This window comes from Littorina saxatilis, linkage group LG1 (genome assembly GCF_037325665.1).
Source record: "Littorina saxatilis isolate snail1 linkage group LG1, US_GU_Lsax_2.0, whole genome shotgun sequence".
NCBI lineage: Eukaryota > Metazoa > Mollusca > Gastropoda > Littorinimorpha > Littorinidae > Littorina > Littorina saxatilis.
In genome coordinates, this window is record NC_090245.1 from 90,685,947 (window position 1) to 90,706,719 (window position 20,773).

General features: G+C 41.6%; 2 protein-coding genes across 3 annotated transcripts in view; both read right to left on the minus strand.

The window, feature by feature from the left end:
• Window positions 1-179: 179 nt before the first annotated feature.
• On the minus strand, window positions 180-5,203 carry LOC138950896 (uncharacterized). The gene is made up of 2 exons (XM_070322599.1): window positions 5,093-5,203; window positions 180-2,765 (listed from the first exon to the last, which is right to left on the minus strand). Exons 1-2 carry the CDS (start codon window positions 5,201-5,203, stop codon window positions 471-473), a joined length of 2,406 nt encoding a protein of 801 aa, XP_070178700.1. The 3' UTR covers window positions 180-470.
• A 10,541-nt stretch (window positions 5,204-15,744) lies between these two features.
• LOC138945386 (arrestin domain-containing protein 2-like) overlaps window positions 15,745-20,773 on the minus strand; it is a 37,187-nt gene continuing 32,158 nt past the window's right edge. Inside the window, exons 6-7 of one of the 2 annotated variants that reach the window (XM_070316827.1) lie at window positions 19,810-20,029; window positions 15,745-18,572 (exon numbers count right to left, since the gene is read on the minus strand). In XM_070316827.1, the coding sequence (XP_070172928.1) occupies window positions 18,319-18,572; window positions 19,810-20,029 (474 nt within the window). In that variant the 3' untranslated portion in view covers window positions 15,745-18,318. Of the gene's footprint in view, window positions 18,582-19,809; window positions 20,030-20,773 lie in introns of both variants that reach the window. The other variant, XM_070316819.1, reaches the window with a different exon arrangement.

Genomic DNA, 20,773 nt, shown 5'->3' on the forward strand with positions numbered 1-20,773 from the left:
CAGTTTTCATTTTTATAGAAAAAGATGTCTTCATGTTATAAAACAGATGTGTGTGTGTGTGCGTGCCCATGTCTTCGTGCATATATTTGCATAAATATGGTGGATATAAAAATTGCCTTACGCTGGACGAATCTGACCTTGCTCGACCGAGATAAACAAAAATTGCTCTATCACATACCTATTCAGCAAAACATAATTGAAACGCAGTCCTTTGTATTTTTAGCGCTCCTTTCAAAATTCAATCAGTGTTCTACAGCAGTAAATCACAGATTCAATACCCATTCCTCTTGTATTCTGGTATATATCAGCTTCATTTCTTCATTCAAAAAACAGTTCAGTGATCTAAGCTCATCAGTTGTAGGTGGTATTGGTATTTACTTCACATGTAGTTTTGAAAAGGATATTTCTTGCATAATGCATGCCAAGCACACACAAAAATGTCATAGGCCTTTAGCTGAAAGCACATACTCCTACATCAGCAAACGCTTAGCTATGATGCCTATTCTGCTGGGATCTACGCTGAAGTCAAAGTGTGCAGCATTCAACGCTTGACTGACAAACAGCGCCACTTTTTCTGACAGAGGTTCACTGAGGAGACTCCTCCTCCACAGTTCTATGTCCAGAGACACAAGCCTTGCCAGGGCAGGCAATACAGACACCGCAAAGTGCAGAAGGTGAGGCGGCCATATCTTGAAGGGTATGCGCTGAGGACCCACACGCTCCATGCAGACGCAGAAAGGAGTGGGGTTGATAATGTTGGCGTTGCGACAGGTGATGCACAGCACATGATGACAGGTGGGGTCTGTGTACAACTGGAGAACCTGTCTGCCGATCATCTGGTTCAGGTACCTGTGAAGATACCGCTGTACAGCTACTTCAAACGTTTTGGACGACTCGCGTTGCTGAGTTTTTTTCTGCGAGCCTGCTGACCCTGGGTTATCTTCGTTGACCATGAATGGAACTCCATCTAGGAAGCTTTTCAGTTTTCTACATTCGTCCGCAGGTAGTATCTTGGTCATTTTTTTGCTGATAGTTTGAGCGCTCTTTTCCAGGGCATCTTGCATCTTTGGCAGTAGTGCGTCTCGCTGCTGGACAAGCTTCAGGAGCCCACGGAATAAGAAGGCATTTGGACAATGCACAGAGATGTACTCTGTTCCCACATACTCAATGAACCGTGGGAACAAGTTTTCACAAACCTCCTTGATGTCGCTGAGTGTTGCTTCAGGCAAGAACTTGTACAGGCCCCAGGTGTCTCTCCAGCGAAAGGTAGAGTAGTCAATGATACCACTCCAGCCGATGAACAGTTTTGTGTCAAAGGTGAAGAAGAAGGAAGCTAGTGCCAAACCGCGCTGGCGGGACACAACTTCACACGTGTACTGTGGGTCACGCTCAGCCTGCCACTCAGCAGGAACGCCATTGTCCCAGGCATCGTCCAGGTCGCTCGGTGGGGACCCGCAGATGCTCAGGCTTTCAAAGTCATTTACAGTCAGGAGAAGAATCTCCGGATGGCACATAGCGACTTTGGTCAACATCCTCAGCACATGTTTTGAAATGATTATCAGACGCTTGCATTTCATAAAAGACAAGGGAGGCGGGTTGGGGCTTTTCAGAACGTCAGATATAAACATCCAGTATTTATACCCAAGCCCTTGGAGAATCCAGCTGTCTAGCAAGTGCTTGAAACACAGCAGATCATAACAGATAACTCCTGGGCGGACAACGCCCACCAGATTTGGTGCCGCTCTGTGAAGATACAGCTGGAACCACAAGTCCTGAATGGGTGCCACTGGGGCCGGCACTGAATCGTACGTGATATCTTTCTCACTGACCCTGAATCCAAGCAGAAGGCGGGTATGCATGTTGAGGAACTGGACATCGTTGATCACATCTGCAAAGGCCTCGTGTGCTGTGGCACAGGCGATGAGGCTCACCGTTGGTAAGTGCTGGACGATGTTGAGTAGCACATCCCGTGGCAAATGTTCAAGTGTGGCTTGTGTGGCGCAGCAGCTCTGAAAGGTTTGCTGCGACTCAGTTGAAGCTGTCATTGAATTCACTTCCTCTGAATCATCTTCAAGAGTTATTCCTCCTGCTTCATTTACCACCTTCCTTGAAGCATGCCCTTCCGACTGTTGTGCATGCTTCCTTTCATTGGGTTTGTTGAAGCTAATCCCAGAGGTAACTTCTGCTTGGTTTTGGACCTTGTTCTCAGACCCATTCAAAGTTACTCCACAACTGTCTCCATCCAAATTTTCAGCTTGGCTTTTGCTGCATGACTCCCCTAGTTGAGAGGATGTGACACGCTTGCTGTTTTGACAATACACAGAAGGTCTTATATCACCGTCTTCCAGAGAAGATTGATTCTTATCTTTGCTGATATCATTGGCAAGAGACTTGCTAGCAGATATTTGTGACACATCTTGACTTCTGTCCCACTCCCAGCTTTCTTGGAAGAAATTTGACTCGGAATCCAGCAGTTTGTAGTCTGAAGAATCTCCCTGAATTGCGCCCGTGCTGCTTACTTCTAGCAAAGACGTTTTTGTAGTCTCACTTGTGGGGACAATGACCGCACAGTTTTCTGGTTCTTTGTGTTTTTCCTTATGCTGATTCAAAGCAGGACAGCTGCTGGTGGAGGCGAAGCTGATCTTAGACTCATGTACCACTACTGTCGGGGAAGGTGATGTAAGGCTTGGGCTACTGCTCTTTTCTTCAGGCTGGTTCATCACTCTGCGTGTGTGGCGTCCATTGGAGGACCTTTGCAGCGCCCCCTGGTGAAAGCACCATACACATTAAAATGTACAGTATTGAAAACCTTTAAACAACTATTTTGTGTTACTCTCATTCTTGTAACTGCATGGTCTAACACTGAAGAGAAGCTGACCCAAATCTTTAAACTAAAAAGCATACAGTGTCCCGGTAAATCTACCCCTGAATCACAGTCTTCACCCGTTTTAATTGTTACAGCAAACTACTTCATCAATAATAATAACAAGTCGCGTAAGGCGAAAATACAACATTTAGTCAAGTAGCTGTCGAACTCACAGAATGAAACTGAACGCAATGCAACGCAGCAAGACCGTATACTCGTAGCATCGTCAGTCCACCGCTCATGGCAAAGGCAGTGAAATTGACAAGAAGAGCGGGGTAGTAGTTGCGCTGAGAAGGATAGCACGCTTTTCTGTACCTCTCTTCGTTTTAACTTTCTGAGCGTGTTTTCAATCCAAACATATCATATCTATATGTTTTTGGAATCAGGAACCGACAAGGAATAAGATGAAAGTGTTTTTAAATTGATTTCGACAATTTAATTTTGATAATAATTTTTATATATTTAATTTTCAGAGCTTGTTTTTAATCCAAATATAACATATTTATATGTTTTTGGAATCAGCAAATGATGGAGAATAAGATGAACGTAAATTTGGATAGTTTTATAAAAAAATTTTTTTTTTACAATTTTCAGATTTTTAATGACCAAAGTCATTTATTAAATTTTAAGCCACCAAGCTGAAATGCAATACCGAAGTCCCGGCTTCGTCGAACATTACTTGACCAAAATTTCAACCAATTTGGTTGAAAAATGAGGGCGTGACAGTGCCGCCTCAACTTTCACGAAAAGCCGGATATGACGTCATCAAAGACATTTATCAAAAAAATGAAAAAACGCATGGGGATATCATACCCAGGAACTCTCATGTCAAATTTCATAAAGATCGGTCCAGTAGTTTGGTCTGAATCGCTCTACACGCACGCACGCACACACACACACACACACACACACATACACCACGACCCTCGTCTCGATTCCCCCCTCTATGTTAAAACATTTAGTCATAACTTGACTAAATGTAAAAACACACAAGAAAGGTTACGTTTATGGATTGTTTAACTATAGGCAAAAATGAAACATTCACTGACAAGAACCCCAACCTATCAATGGACACACACGATTCACAACAGGCAAACAAGTTGTGTAACACAAAAAACGATCTTTTCTTATTTCTCAAAGATTTATTTTACTTCATGAACATTTTTAAATGCAAGAAAAGAATAGTCACATAAATATACTTAGAAAATCCAAAGGAAAAGATCATTATGGCTGCTGTTTACCTCGACCGCTAGAATGAAATAAATCAAAGTGTAGGCTATACTTTTGTAAAATTTTTGTTCTGTTCTTATATATTATATGTGGGGTATGTATATATATATATATCTATTATGGGTGCCGCCCTATATGAGAGAGCACAACGAGCAGTAAGTTATCTATCACTGATGAAGACACACACATTTGCTAAATGCATGCTGAGTCCTGAAGTTCCTCATCCACAGTAGTTCAGATATATGAAATGAAAGTGCTGTTGAAATACTTCTGGCACTGTGTCGGTTTTATGGCGTCACACTGTTATCACATCATGTGATTATTCTTTGTCGATTTGTGAGCAGACACGTCAATGTCAGATAAGCTCTCCGTCTGTTTCTGTCGTTGCATGTCTGTGTCAGTCTCTGTCGGTCACACACACACACACACACACACACACACACACACATAGATAACTGTTTTCATATTTTTCCCCCATCAGATTGAATTTAGCGCGATGTCAAGTTGGTCTCTGGTTCAGTCAAGCGGCTTGCTCCTGGTCGATGTCAATATTACCACCAAGAAGCACCACCCCGAGGTCTTTCACAGCAGGACGCTAATAATACAAAAATCGCAATTTTAACTGACTGTATGTCACGCAAAGTGATCAAATGAGATAACACAAAGAAGTACCAACCTCGCTGAGATTTGGCGTTCCACGCAACGGAAGTTTGTAATTAGAGTGCTCTCTCTTCCTCGGTTAGAGTAGTTTCTCCTGGGTTGTGTGAATCCACGGCAGCTCAGTGAAAATCAACTTCAAATCATGAAAACAAGGAGCACTTGACGTGCAGATCTTCTGGATTCATATCACATAGTGGGCACCATTAAACAACAGTTTCTCAAATTAATCCTGTCCGTGCACAATCCGCCTTGAGTTATGTCATTTGAACATGAAAACATGGTTTACGGAATGAGTCGAATTGCGGCAAAGTCAAGCGCTTTTCGCTACGATTTTACCTCTGTTTTCACACTGCCAGGGTTCTCTCCGTCTGCAAAGTTTGGTACCTTGCAACATCTTCCTTGTGTCTTCACTAGATATTGGCAAGGTGAACATATCTTGCATTGCATTACGCTCTGAATCGCTAAAGAACACTTCTGGTGAAGTTGCCTGCTGTATAAAATCACGACTCTAATTCTTCTTTTTCCCAATCGTAGTTTTGTTGTTATTACAATGTGACTACATTCAGCCTAAAGCAGGAAAAGATACTTAAAACAACTTTAACTTCTCTTTCTCTCTCTCTCTCTAGCTCTCTCTCTCTCTCTCTCCGACTCTCTCTCTCTCTCTCTCCCTCTCTCTGTCTCTGTCTGTCTGTCTGTCTGTCTGTCTCTCTCTGTCTCTGTCTCTGTCTCTCTCTCTCTCTCTCTCTCTCTCTCTCCGGGATTGTGTTTCAGTATGGACTAAAGGAAGGTGTTACGGACTATGGCAATCCGAATGGTGCAAAAGTCCCTTTTAGCTCTTGATGTCTAAATAACACATTATTTAGCTAAATAACGCGTTATTTAGCTAAACAATGCTTTATTTAGCTATATCATGCATTATTTAGCTAAATAATGCATTGTTTAAATTAAACAATGCATTATTTACAGATACAGAAAAAGAGAGCCCAGAGCACTAAATAATGCATTGTTTAGCATAAATAAGAGATTGTGTTTGTAAATAACTCATTATTTATAAATAATTACGCGTTTTCTCTAAACAATATATTATATGTAAATAAAGTGTTATTTAAATAAATAAAATATTATTTAGATAAATAAAATATTATTTATCTAAATAAAATATTATTTAGATAAATAAAATATTATATGTAAATAAAATATTATTTATCTAAATAAAATATTATTTATCTAAATAAAATATTATTTAGATAAATAATTTATTATTTAGATAAATAATTTATTATTTAGATAAATAATTTATTATTTAGATAAATAATTTATTATTTACTGTTTTTGCCTTGAAATAGTATTATTACACTAAATAATGCTTTATATAGCTATATAATAGGTTTCCGCTATATAATTCATGATTTGGTAAATAATACATTATATACCGTAAATAAAATATTATATACCGTAAACAATTCATTGTTTAGCGCATCGCGAAGCCGTTTTTTCTCTTGTTGTTTTTTTCCACGTGTTTCCGTGGATCCACGAGAGCTCTGTTGATTCTCAAACTGACCAATCAGACAACTAGCATCTGTACACTAATTAAAGTCCCATTGTTGAGTGTGACGAAAACTCGTGGTGACGATTTTAAAACATGTTGGGTCACGCATGGTCCAATCTTACATGGTCCAATCTTACATGGTCCAACCTTACATGGTCCAACCTTACATGGTCCAATCTTGCATGGTCCAATCTTGCATGGTCCAACCTTACATGGTTCAACCTTACATGGTCCAATCTTACATGGTCCAATCTTGCATGGTCCAATCTTACATGGTCCAACCTTGCATGGTCCAACCTTGCATGGTCCAATCTTACATGGTCCAATCTTACATGGTCCAACCTTACATGGTCCAACCTTACATGGTCCAATCTTACATGGTCCAATCTTACATGGTCCAACCTTACATGGTCCAACCTTACATGGTCCAACCTTACATGGTCCAACCTTACATGGTCCAACCTTACATGGTCCAATCTTACATGGTCCAACCTTACATGGTCCAACCTTACATGGTCCAACCTTACATGGTCCAATCTTACATGGTCCAACCTTACATGGTCCAATCTTGCATGGTCCAATCTTGCATGGTCCAACTTTACATGGTCCAATCTTACATGGTCCAATCTTACATGGTCCAATCTTACATGGTCCAACCTTACATGGTTCAACCTTACATGGTCCAATCTTACATGGTCCAATCTTGCATGGTCCAATCTTACATGGTCCAACCTTGCATGGTCCAACCTTGCATGGTCCAATCTTACATGGTCCAACCTTACATGGTCCAACCTTACATGGTCCAACCTAACATGGTCCAACCTTACATGGTCCAATCTTACATGGTCCAATCTTGCATGGTCCAATCTTGCATGGTCCAACCTTGCATGGTCCAATCTTACATGGTCCAACCTTACATGGTCCAACCTTACATGGTCCAATCTTACATGGTCCAATCTTGCATGGTCCAATCTTACATGGTCCAACCTTGCATGGTCCAACCTTACATGGTCCAATCTTACATGGTCCAACCTTACATGGTCCAACCTTACATGGTCCAACCTTACATGGTCCAATCTTACATGGTCCAACCTTACATGGTCCAACCTTGCATGGTCCAACCTTACATGGTCCAACCTTACATGGTCCAACCTTACATGGTCCAATCTTACATGGTCCAACCTTACATGGTCCAACCTTACATGGTCCAATCTTGCATGGTCCAATCTTGCATGGTCCAATCTTGCATGGTCCAACCTTGCATGGTCCAACCTTACATGGTCCAACCTTACATGGTCCAACCTTGCATGGTCCAACCTTGCATGGTCCAACCTTACATGGTCCAACCTTACATGGTCCAATCTTACATGGTCCAACCTTACATGGTCCAACCTTACATGGTCCAATCTTACATGGTCCAATCTTACATGGTCCAACCTTACATGGTTCAACCTTACATGGTCCAATCTTACATGGTCCAATCTTGCATGGTCCAATCTTACATGGTCCAACCTTGCATGGTCCAACCCTGCATGGTCCAATCTTACATGGTCCAACCTTACATGGTCCAACCTTGCATGGTCCAATCTTACATGGTCCAACCTTACATGGTCCAATCGTGCATGGTCCAACCTTACATGGTCCAATCTTACATGGTCCAACCTTACATGGTCCAATCTTACATGGTCCATATATATTATTGGACCATGTAAGATGGTCCAACCCTGCATGGTCCAATCTTACATGGTCCAACCTTACATGGTCCAACCTTGCATGGTCCAATCTTACATGGTCCAACCTTACATGGTCCAATCGTGCATGGTCCAACCTTACATGGTCCAATCTTACATGTAAGATTGGACCATGCAAGGTTGGACCATGTAAGGTTGGACCATGTAAGATTGGACCATGTAAGGTTGGACCATGTAAGGTTGGACCATGTAAGATTGGACCATGCAAGGTTGGACCATGCAAGATTGGACCATGCAAGATTGGACCATGTAAGATTGGACCATGTAAGGTTGGACCATGTAAGGTTGGACCATGTAAGATTGGACCATGTAAGGTTGGACCATGTAAGGTTGGACCATGTAAGGTTGGACCATGTAAGATTGGACCATGCAAGGTTGGACCATGCAAGGTTGGACCATGTAAGATTGGACCATGCAAGATTGGACCATGTAAGATTGGACCATGTAAGATTGGACCATGTAAGGTTGGACCATGTAAGATTGGACCATGTAAGGTTGGACCATGTAAGGTTGGACCATGTAAGATTGGACCATGTAAGGTTGGACCATGTAAGGTTGGACCATGCAAGGTTGGACCATGTAAGGTTGGACCATGCAAGATTGGACCATGCAAGATTGGACCATGTAAGATTGGACCATGTAAGGTTGGACCATGTAAGGTTGGACCATGTAAGATTGGACCATGTAAGGTTGGACCATGTAAGGTTGGACCATGTAAGATTGGACCATGCAAGGTTGGACCATGTAAGGTTGGACCATGTAAGATTGGACCATGTAAGGTTGGACCATGTAAGGTTGGACCATGTAAGATTGGACCATGTAAGATTGGACCATGCAAGGTTGGACCATGCAAGGTTGGACCATGTAAGATTGGACCATGCAAGATTGGACCATGTAAGATTGGACCATGTAAGGTTGGACCATGTAAGGTTGGACCATGTAAGATTGGACCATGCAAGATTGGACCATGTAAGATTGGACCATGTAAGGTTGGACCATGTAAGGTTGGACCATGTGAGATTGGACCATGTAAAGTTGGACCATGTAAGGTTGGACCATGTAAGGTTGGACCATGTAAGATTGGACCATGCAAGGTTGGACCATGTAAGGTTGGACCATGTAAGATTGGACCATGTAAGGTTGGACCATGTAAGGTTGGACCATGTAAGGTTGGACCATGTAAGATTGGACCATGTAAGATTGGACCATGCAAGGTTGGACCATGTAAGATTGGACCATGCAAGATTGGACCATGTAAGGTTGGACCATGTAAGGTTGGACCATGTAAGGTTGGACCATGTAAGATTGGACCATGCAAGGTTGGACCATGCAAGATTGGTCCATGCAAGATTGGACCATGTAAGATTGGACCATGTAAGGTTGGACCATGTAAGGTTGGACCATGTAAGATTGGACCATGTAAGGTTGGACCATGTAAGATTGGACCATGCAAGGTTGGACCATGCAAGGTTGGACCATGTAAGATTGGACCATGCAAGATTGGACCATGTAAGATTGGACCATGTAAGGTTGAACCATGTAAGGTTGGACCATGTAAGATTGGACCATGTAAGATTGGACCATGTAAGGTTGGACCATGTAAGGTTGGACCATGTAAGATTGGACCATGTAAGGTTGGACCATGCAAGATTGGACCATGCAAGATTGGACCATGTAAGATTGGACCATGTAAGGTTGGACCATGTAAGGTTGGACCATGCAAGATTGGACCATGTAAGGTTGGACCATGTAAGGTTGGACCATGTAAGGTTGGACCATGTAAGATTGGACCATGTAAGATTGGACCATGCAAGATTGGACCATGTAAGATTGGACCATGTAAGGTTGAACCATGTAAGGTTGGACCATGTAAGATTGGACCATGTAAGATTGGACCATGTAAGGTTGGACCATGTAAGGTTGGACCATGTAAGATTGGACCATGTAAGGTTGGACCATGTAAGGTTGGACCATGTAAGGTTGGACCATGTAAGATTGGACCATGTAAGATTGGACCATGCGTGACCCAACATGTTTTAAAATCGTCACCACGAGTTTTCGTCACACTCAACAATGGGACTTTAATTAGTGTACAGATGCTAGTTGTCTGATTGGTCAGTTTGAGAATCAACAGAGCTCTCGTGGATCCACGGAAACACGTGGAAAAAAACAACAAGAGAAAAAACGGCTTCGCGATGCGCTAAACAATGAATTGTTTACGGTATATAATATTTTATTTACGGTATATAATGTATTATTTACCAAATCATGAATTATATAGCGGAAACCTATTATATAGCTATATAAAGCATTATTTAGTGTAATAATACTATTTCAAGGCAAAAACAGTAAATAATAAATTATTTATCTAAATAATAAATTATTTATCTAAATAATAAATTATTTATCTAAATAATATTTTATTTAGATAAATAATATTTTATTTAGATAAATAATATTTTATTTACATATAATATTTTATTTATCTAAATAATATTTTATTTAGATAAATAATATTTTATTTATCTAAATAATATTTTATTTATTTAAATAACACTTTATTTACATATAATATATTGTTTAGAGAAAACGCGTAATTATTTATAAATAATGAGTTATTTACAAACACAATCTCTTATTTATGCTAAACAATGCATTATTTAGTGCTCTGGGCTCTCTTTTTTCTGTATCTGTAAATAATGCATTGTTTAATTTAAACAATGCATTATTTAGCTAAATAATGCATGATATAGCTAAATAAAGCATTGTTTAGCTAAATAACGCGTTATTTAGCTAAATAATGTGTTATTTAGACATCAAGAGCTAAAAGGGACTTTTGCACCATTCGGATTGCCATAACGGACGACAGGTTCTGTGTTGGTGAAAAAACAGTTGAACGTCTCGCGAATACCCTTGATGGAATTCAAAAAAGAGGAAAAAGAGAGAGAAGGAAACAAAGATGCAAAAATGAGTTGATAAGTCAGTTGCATTGGCCATTGTCAAGTGTAAAACTTTATGTGTGTGTGTTTATGTGTGTATTCATTTGTTTGGTTGTGTGTGTGTGTGTATGTGTGCGTGGGCGTGCGTACGTTTGTTTCCCCCCCCCCTCCCCCTTTTTATTTTTTTTTATTTCTTATTTTTCCTCTGTCAACCCCCCTTTTATGAATGTGTATCACTTTTAGTCTAGTATGCCTGTGCCCATGACATCATCCAACCACTTCTCTCCCCTTTCATTCATTTCCGTTCCTAGAGTTCCTTCCCTTTTTTGCATGTTTCCCCTCCATTTTCTTTCAAACCTTGTTCGTTCCGTGTTGCGTCTGCTTTTTGTTGTCTTTTGTGTTCTTGTTTTTCCTGATGAAGCTTCCATAAGCGAAAATTTGTACCGTCTTGTCTCGTTCTTGTATTGGTGAGTACAGTATTGTTTTTTAACTTTGTTCATCTTACCACAGTCACTTCGTTGTTTAGATTTTGTAAAACTTTTGTTAAAATCTGAAAGCCAAACAAATATGCGCAATGTTGTGCTTTTGTTTGTCAGTCTGTTTCGTTTGTTTGTTTGTTTTGTTTGTGTGTTAGTTTGTGTTGCATTACTTTTTGTCTTACCTTTTAGTTTTTGTTTTTCCCAGACGGTATGTGAAGTCATCGCGTTTAAATCAATGAATGAATGAAAAATATGTACCTTGTTTACATATTCTGCAAAGCTGAGATTTATTTGACGAATTTGTTTTTCCGAGTTCTGAATAATGTTGATATTTTCTTTCATATCAGAAGAGTGAGCATCTATGAATGTCTGTGATGTGTGGTGTTAGCTTTAAGATACTTTTTTGTTGTAGCTTTACGAATTATAACAAGACATAAACCACGTAAATGACACTGTTATAGTTGCCTAATAGACGAAAACATTGCTTTTATATCATTCTCATCCCTAAGCCGGCCTCTAAATTTTAAGGTGAATTTTGTTACATATATTCCACTTAAACTCAAAGTAAAAGACAGTGATTCGTCCGAAAGAAAGGAAATATTGCTTTAAATATAACTCCCTCACCACTAAAATGTTGGGAACTGGCATAGGCAACGTAGAGGCGCATGATTCTGGTATGCTCTCTCTCTCTCTCTGAAACAAATACGTGTGCGCACACTCACGCACGCACGCACGCACTCACGCCCGCACACACACACACACACACACACACACACACACACACACACACTTTCTTTCTTTCTTTATTTGGTGTTTAACGTCGTTTTCAACCACGAAGGTTATATCGCGACGGGGAAAGGGGGGAGATGGGATAGAGCCACTTGTCAATTGTTTCTTGTTCACAAAAGCACTAATGAAAAATTTGCTCCAGGGGCTTGCAACGTAGTACAATATATGACCTTACTGGGAGAATGCAAGTTTCCAGTACAAAACACACACACACACACACACACACACACACACACACACACACACACACACACACACACACACACTATCAAGTCTTTGATTAAGATGTGTCATTGAAGCGCATTTGTTTATTAATTTATTCATTTTTGTACACAATTAATGTTCCATATTGCAGTCATACTATCAATAACGATGACATCAATAAGAATTTTACGGCATCCATAGCTACAGTGAATATACAGCTCGATGCTGACAATTAGAACAGCTTATCATTACATAAACATAGACAGTTTTTGATCAAATACAATAATCATACACCACAGCTGTACAAGTAATTAAATAATGATGAGTATTTCTGTTTTGAGAACCAGCCTCTCCAAAACGAAAATACATAATATTTTTCCTTCATTGTTCCAGAAAATGCATAACTTTAAAGCAAAGAGTGTGCGACACATTCCACAAACTCGAATTTAAAGAGAGATAGGCAAGGTTCTAAATCAGAAATAGGTTGGAGACAATGGTAATGGTATAAATATATATATCTGTATGCAAAAAACTCCATTTTATAGAGACAGGCAGGGTTCTAAGTCAGAGACAGGTTGTAGACAATGGTATATAGGCCTATGCATTCCCAAAACTCGATTTTAAAGAGAGACAGGCAAGCCTGAAGGTCTAAGTCGGGGACAGGTAGAAGACAATCGTCTATCTTCAAGAACTGCACATTGCCGCCAATTTGGGATAACAATACATGAGTATTCATGCAGGCGAGGAACAGAAATTTCCACACGTAGCCGTTTCTAAACGAATCATTGCAGCTGCAACATACGAAAAGCTGCTCGACAGCTTGATTCTTAGTAACGTTCTGCAAAACCACAGGTGCTAGTGGCACAAGCGCGGTAGCAACAAGGATCTTAACATGAAATATTACAGACTTAATGAAACACAATATATATACTGCATGCTGGCATCCACTTTTACACACTCTGACAGTCAGCAACTGTACACAGAGAGGCCGTTTCCACTTTCCCTCTTTATCGACAGAGTGCATAGTCAAGGAAAGAGAAGCACACGATATCCGGTATAAAATTCTGCGGGGAACGCGAGGCAACTCAGTGTCTAGCTGGACGCGCCAAATCAATTCTCAGGTAAAAGTCTTCAAAACTGTCTGGACTTTTTTCTTTCTGAGGATTCAGGAATTTCTCAGCGCTGTGGTAGTCCTTTTTCACCAAATGAAGCAACTGCAAAAGGTTGACGTTGGGCACAAAACAGACTGCATATCAGGTCTATGATGTTATACAGCTTCTATTTCAGCACCAACAGTTGTAGCTACCTATATTTACTTGGTTGCATTTGGAGCATCATTTTGTCGTATTCCCAACACGAATATATCGGTACCACAAGTACCTGTAGCGGAATGAAAGAGTCCTTTCCATGAACCATGCACGTACAATCCAGGTGGAAAAAACTTTTAAGAAACCCTAAATGGGTTGTTTCCTTTGCACTCGTGCTTTGACTGGGTTCTGACAGGAACGTCCATACGTCTCTCCTGTACTGATGAAGTAAGTGTTTAACCCACTAAAGTGGGCTCATTGTTCACAACTTGAATGGCGATTCCCGTGAGATGGATTGAGAACAATCGAAGAAAGCATCACGGAGTTCTTAGCCACTCACTGTGGGTAGCTTCGAGCCCGGAATTTTCTTCGGTTTGTCCGTACGGTGGTCCCCTCAGATTGACTCAGTACTCACCATTTGAAGGTATTCTTTCGTGGGATCAAGTTAAAACGACTGAAGAGTATAATCTTCAGTGTCAGTTGACAGCAAGGTTTATAAGCACATGTAGATGGCGGGTAAGGGTTACGAATCTTCTAGGGGTTTCCCCTCCTTTGGCTCTTTCCACGTTGTCTGTCTTCACCAGTGTCGCGGGCGGGGGGGGGGGGGGGGGGGGGGGGATGGTAAACGGTCGAAGAACTCAATTAATTCCCGAAGTTAGTCGAAGAGTTTTCTCAGCAACTATGGACTTTGGGAAAGCTTATAAACCTGGAGTCTTCTGGGCCCGTATGCATGAACTAGAAGTAAGAAACACTGGAAGTAGAGGCCTCTTTTCGAAGTGGGAACTCCCGAAGTCAACTTTCTAACACTGTTCACAATGCATGAACTGACTTGAACGCCAAAGTAGTGACAGCGAGAGTATTAAGGTCAAGGTCGGGGAAATTGGGGGAATCCCTACTAATACGCATGCGCACGTTTCTATCAACATGGCAGTCAACGAAAATGGCAAGGCACGTGTGCCGCTCAAAAAGAAAGTAGACACGGAGGGGCGTTCTGCGCCTTTTTCAGATGGTGAAATTGCTGTACTCTTGACAGAAGTGTTTTACGAAAGAACGGTTATTCTGTCCAAATTTCAGAACAGTCTAACTGTTAAACATAAAGACGCTGTCTGGTCCAAAATTGCCAAAGAAGTGTCAGTCTCTCTCTCTCTCTCTCTCTCTCTCTCTCTCTCTCTCTCTCTCTCTTACGACACACGCACACACAGACAAACGTACACTCATGCACATACTGACACTATGACACAAGTGACACTGACGGCACACATAAACACACACACACACCACACACTGCACACACACACACACACGCGCGCGCTCGCGCGCACACATATACACACACACACGCACCCATACACGCACGCACAGTCACAAACAAATAACCACACACTCACTCTCTCTCACTTTCTCTCATTCTCTCTCAATCTACACTCATACACACACTGAAACTATGATGACACAAGTGACACGTCACACACACACACACACACATACATACACACACACACACACACACACACACACACACACACACACACACACACACACACACACACACACTCACCGTAGTGACACACATATACACACGCGCGTACAGTTGAAAGTCAAGACATGATATGATTTTTTCAAAGCATAGGAAGGTTTCTTTTGCAAATGAATAAAATTAACACAGAGGCAAAACCCGGTTTTTGCAGCCGGAATGCAATTGCGGAGGCTTAAAAAGGAAAAGATTAATAAAAAAAATATATAGCTCCCGGCGGAACTTGAACCCGGAGCGAATGAACGAGAGTCCGGAACCGTTACCACTGCACTATGTTACTCGTGTAGAATAGAGGCATGATGAAAAAAGGCATTCTGAGTTATTCAGTCGTGCTGGTTTGAAAGCTCGCCACCTTCGCCGAATGACTCGAGCACGTTTTTTTCGGTCAGTAACTGATCGAACTGTCGCTTTTGAGTCACTCTGTTTTAAGCATTTCACCTAAATTAAACAAGAATGTCACAGTCCGTGTCTATGGTGCAAGGTAGGAGACCGTCTCATTGTAGCCAAGTTACGACAGTTGCTCGATTGACGCATTTCACGTCTTCGATATTGTGTCTGAGATCATTTCCCAATGAGCTGCCTTTAAAAACGGAATGTCCTGCAATTGTAGTATGCGCTGGAGGTTTCTTTTGGATGGGTAAGGACCCTTGAGATGCGATATCGTCGTATAATTATGTCAAGCGAGAGGCCCTTGACATTGGAAGTGGGAACTTCGAAAGCAAAGTTGCCAGCTACTCGGTATGCACGAGCTAAATTGAACGCCGAAGTAGTGGCTTCGAGAGTTCTGAGGTCAAGGTCGAGAAAATTGGGGGAATCCCAATTAGTGCGCATGCGTTTGTAAACGGTAGGCTTGGTGACCAGAAGAAACGAATCTCATCGCGAGTTCGTAAATGGGCAAACGTTGATCGCGCTGTAGCTTTTACTATAATTGTTGTTTTTAACTGGTTGAACGAAAGCTGTGATAATTGTCCTTAAATAGAATGACTTTCTATAATAATGATTTCGTTGACCAGAATGTTGGGGACAATAAAAAAAGGTTGTTTATGTGGTAGCGAAGTCGGTTAACTTAAAACTCTTTTTGTAGTGTTTTTTTTTAATGATTGTGTATCGGTAAAACTGCTGGACAAAAATAGTTTGGTCAGAGCAAATGTTTGTGTTACTGGTAAATTTAAAAAGGCAGAACTCCATTTTTTGGGAATCAAGATATAAGGTGTAGTGAAAAGAAGATAAGTTCAGCGAATTTCATATTATTTGAGAAAATGTGTGTCCGAATTTTTAAAACAGAAAAATTGTTGTACTTAGGTGTTTGTAAATTACGTTTGTCCTCGTTAATTGTGAAGAGGATGTATGTTTATATAAAGTTCAAAGTCAAGATTGGATTTTTGTAGCCTACGTGCGTGTGTGCATGTGTATTAGACATAATACATAGACATAGAACACTTTATTATCTCAATTACGATAAACTCGGGTGTGGTGAATCACAATAAACAGCATAAAACGTAAGAACATGAATAAAATATCAAGGCGCAAATATAGTCAGCTCATCATAGTGTGGGGAGTGGGTACACACACACACACACACACACACACACACACACACACACACACACACACACACACACACCGTCGAACACACACATAACGTCGAACACACACACACACACACACACACACACACACACACCGTCGAACACACACACACCGTCGAACACACACACACCGTCGAACACACACATAAAATCGAAAACACACACACACACACACACACACACACACACAAACAAACACACACACAAACACACACACACAAACACACACACAAACACACACACACACGGCACGCGCGAACACGCAAACAAACGTATGAAGGAACAGACGCACAATTATCAGGCAGACAGGCACTCGCACAAATACACACACACACACACACACACACACACACACACACACACACACACACACACACACACACAGATAAAGCAATGACAAAACAAATAGCAGAAACTTACACTTCAACACTCGAACACACACACACACACACACACACGCACACGCACACAAACACACGCACGCACGCACACAAACACACACACACACACACACACACACACACACACACTCACACATGCACACAACGACGCCCATTTTCATAGAAACACAGTAACCCCCTCGTATAAGCGGGAATGAAAGAGTGGTGGCCAATGACCCAGAACAAACAAAAGTCAAAGCTGGCAACTCAGGTTTGTATTCAGGGAAATTTGCACGAAATGCATGCAGAAGATACGACTTTTCCCTCTATTTTCTCTCTTTGGGAGCGTCAGCTCGGTTTGACATGAAAAACTGAAGAAAAGCCCTGCCTTTTTGCACTGAGAAACTGTGGAAGTAGCGTGTTTACTACTGGGTCTGGCTGTAGTACATTTACCCTCATTTACTTCCTCGTTAGCTTCCAAAGTAAACTCTTTTTTCGTCCCATGCATGCGAAAGTGAGGATGTACTTCCGATGTCACTCAAAACTTTAGAAGTAGTCGCAAAATACCCTGAGTTACTTCCTCGCTTTGCTTCGAGGTAAACCCTTTTTCCGGCCCATGCATACGAAAGTGAGGCAAGTACTTCCGATGTCACTCAAAACTTCGGGAGTTGTCGCGAACTTCCCCCATAAGCATACGGGCCCTGATTAGTCCCCGCTGAGGTTGTTGGAGTGTTCACCACTGGAAGCGATCCCGCATGGGATGAATAGAAAGCAACCAAAGCACATAAGGCCAAAAAAAAAAAAAGGTCTGTTTACGGTAACATAGGCCAAAAAAATAGGGTCGGTAGGTCGGGATTTTTTTTTTTTTTTTTTTTTCCCCAAAAAAACATATTTTTACGTTATTTTGCCAAAAAAAACAAGATTTTTTTTTTTTTTCCCAAATGCCAAAAAAAAGTCTAGGGTCGCGCGAAAAAACTAGGGTCGGTCGGGTTACCGTAAACAGACCTATTTTTTTTTTTTGCCTAACAGTTCCCCAGTTACTCAGCATCTGTAGACAGTGGGTAGCGGCTTAGGAGGGGGAGCCTTCTTAGGCTTTTGTTTCTGTTTGCCCCAGCCAGGAAACTTCCAGTGGAAGGGGTGATGAGCGGGTCTGGCCGCCATGGCCATGGGGTGGAATGACCAGTGTGACGAGGTGGAAATGATGGACGATGACCGCTGGTTCTTCGCTCCACGACCTTGTCCCATGCGCGCCAGCGGGGATGCAGAATCGGCGTCACTGGTGAATTTGCCGTCCCCTGTAGAACCTGAAGACAAGTTGAGGAGATTACTGTGGGTTGCGACACTGATTTTGTATCTTTCTTTGTTTTTCTGTCTGTCCACCTGTCCGTCAGTTTGCTTGTTTGTGTCTGTCTGTTTTTTCTCTCTCTCTTTCTTGCTGTTTCTCTCTCAATTTAAAATTTGGGGTCAATAAGAGTATATGAGACTGAAAGTGTGAGTGAAGGCGGAAACAAAGTTTGTTATCTCCCTTTCTTTTCTTCTATAAATTCTGCTAATCTCTTGGCTTAGTCAAGATGGTCTGACTTCTAGTTTTCTCTCTATCGTTTTCTGTCTGTCTGTCTGTCTCTGTCTGTCTGGCCGTCCTTCATGTGTCCTCTCCTCCGTCTTCTTTCAGTTTACTCCCGCCGGGTACGACTTATTATTCTTATTAGCTTGTTGGTGAATCAGCCATTCTGTTCCTGTTTCCTGGCAGTTCTTCTGTCCTTTTCCATCCATCTGTCTGTCTATTTGTCGGTGTCTGTCTGCGTCTGCCTTTCTGTCCGTTTACTGAATCCATACACTGAAGGTATTCTGTCAGTCAGTCAGTCAGTCAGTTAGTCAGCCAGAAAACTGACTGAAGTGACACAACCACAATTAGCATTCAGCCAACGCGCCGATTTATAGATCAAACGTTTTGAATTTTGACGAACGATCAAACTACCTACAAAAATAACTCACGCTACTACCCACAGTTACAAATAGATATACATGACTAACTAATGGTTCTTTGCGTCCTCATAGGCATCAAAACCTACTACTGGTACTGAGTACTACGGGCATTACACTGATGAGACGCTAAACATGTTACTGAACCCTCCCCTTAAATATCTAAATGTGATGCGTCCACTCACTAGAAGATGATCGGTTTAGACGCTAAATAAACATGTTACTGAACCCACCCCTTAAACATTTAAATGTGATGCGTACGTCCACTCACTAGAAGATGCTCGGTTTAGACGCTAGATAAACATGTTACTGAACCCTCCCCTTAAATATTTATATGTGATGCGCCCACTTACTAGAAGATGCTCGGTTTAGACGCTAAATAAACATGTTACTGAACCCACCCCCTTAAATATTTAAATGAGATGCGTCCACTCACTTGTCCCAAAATAGTCACTAGCACTGGGGACAGTAATAGAAATTTAGCATAGCAGCTCACTTGCCCCTAATGGTTTAATCGTTTAACAACAATTACCATCATCGTCCACTTACTAGAAGATGCTCGGTTAGGACCCCCAGGTACCCTCCCATTGGCTGCGGAGGCTGAGTAGGCGGGACCTAGCAAGACAGCCATTTTTGGGGAGGCGGGTTTGGCGGTGGTCAGCGGGGCCTGTCGGACTTTGGCCACGTTCTGCACGGGGATGGTGCCCACCTTGATCTCGTCCTGGAAGGACAGGCCTTGCCAGCCGAACCCTGTCGACGTCAGCTCCACCTGGCGACACACATCATCATTCGGTTAGGCCTGGTGCTCACCTATGTAACTTCAGCAGGACAGACGACGCACTGCAGATTATCCCAGCCTGCTACACGTTGCGTGAAAGAAAAACAGGCCAAGTACTCGTCAAAATCCCTATCGCAGCATCAACAATATTCAGTGCGTCGTCTGTGCCGCTGAAACTGTGCAGGTATATTCTGCCCTTTACATAGACGGCACGAAGACTGTGGACTTCATGGCAGCCACCGACCTGAAGATATGACGGCCATGAATATCGAACGCAGAAGAAGAAGAATAAGGCACGAAGAAGTTTGAGAAGGAGAATTGAGAAACAGCTGAATGTGACATAAATATCATCCCCCCAAAAATCGCGTAAGAATTAAATGAATGAATTACAATAAATCGAATCACATTAATAAAGGACATTTTCAGCATCGCACGTACTTTTTGTACTTTTAAATTTTTTTTTTATTGTTTGAGTTATCGGTGATTTCCATCAACGGAAAGAACCGCAACGATACCAAACAATTCTTCATTAAGAACCGGCTTTGGTTTAGACTTACAGGTCTTGTGACGTCGCCGTATGAAAAGTTAGCCTGACACAAGTAAAGCTTACGTCACAAGGAACGGGTGTGTGTGTGTGTGTGTGTGTGTGTGTGTGTGTGTGTGTGTGTGTGTGTGTGTGTGTGTGTGTGTATGTGTGTTTTGTGTGTGTTTGTGTGTGTTTGTGTGTGTGTGAGT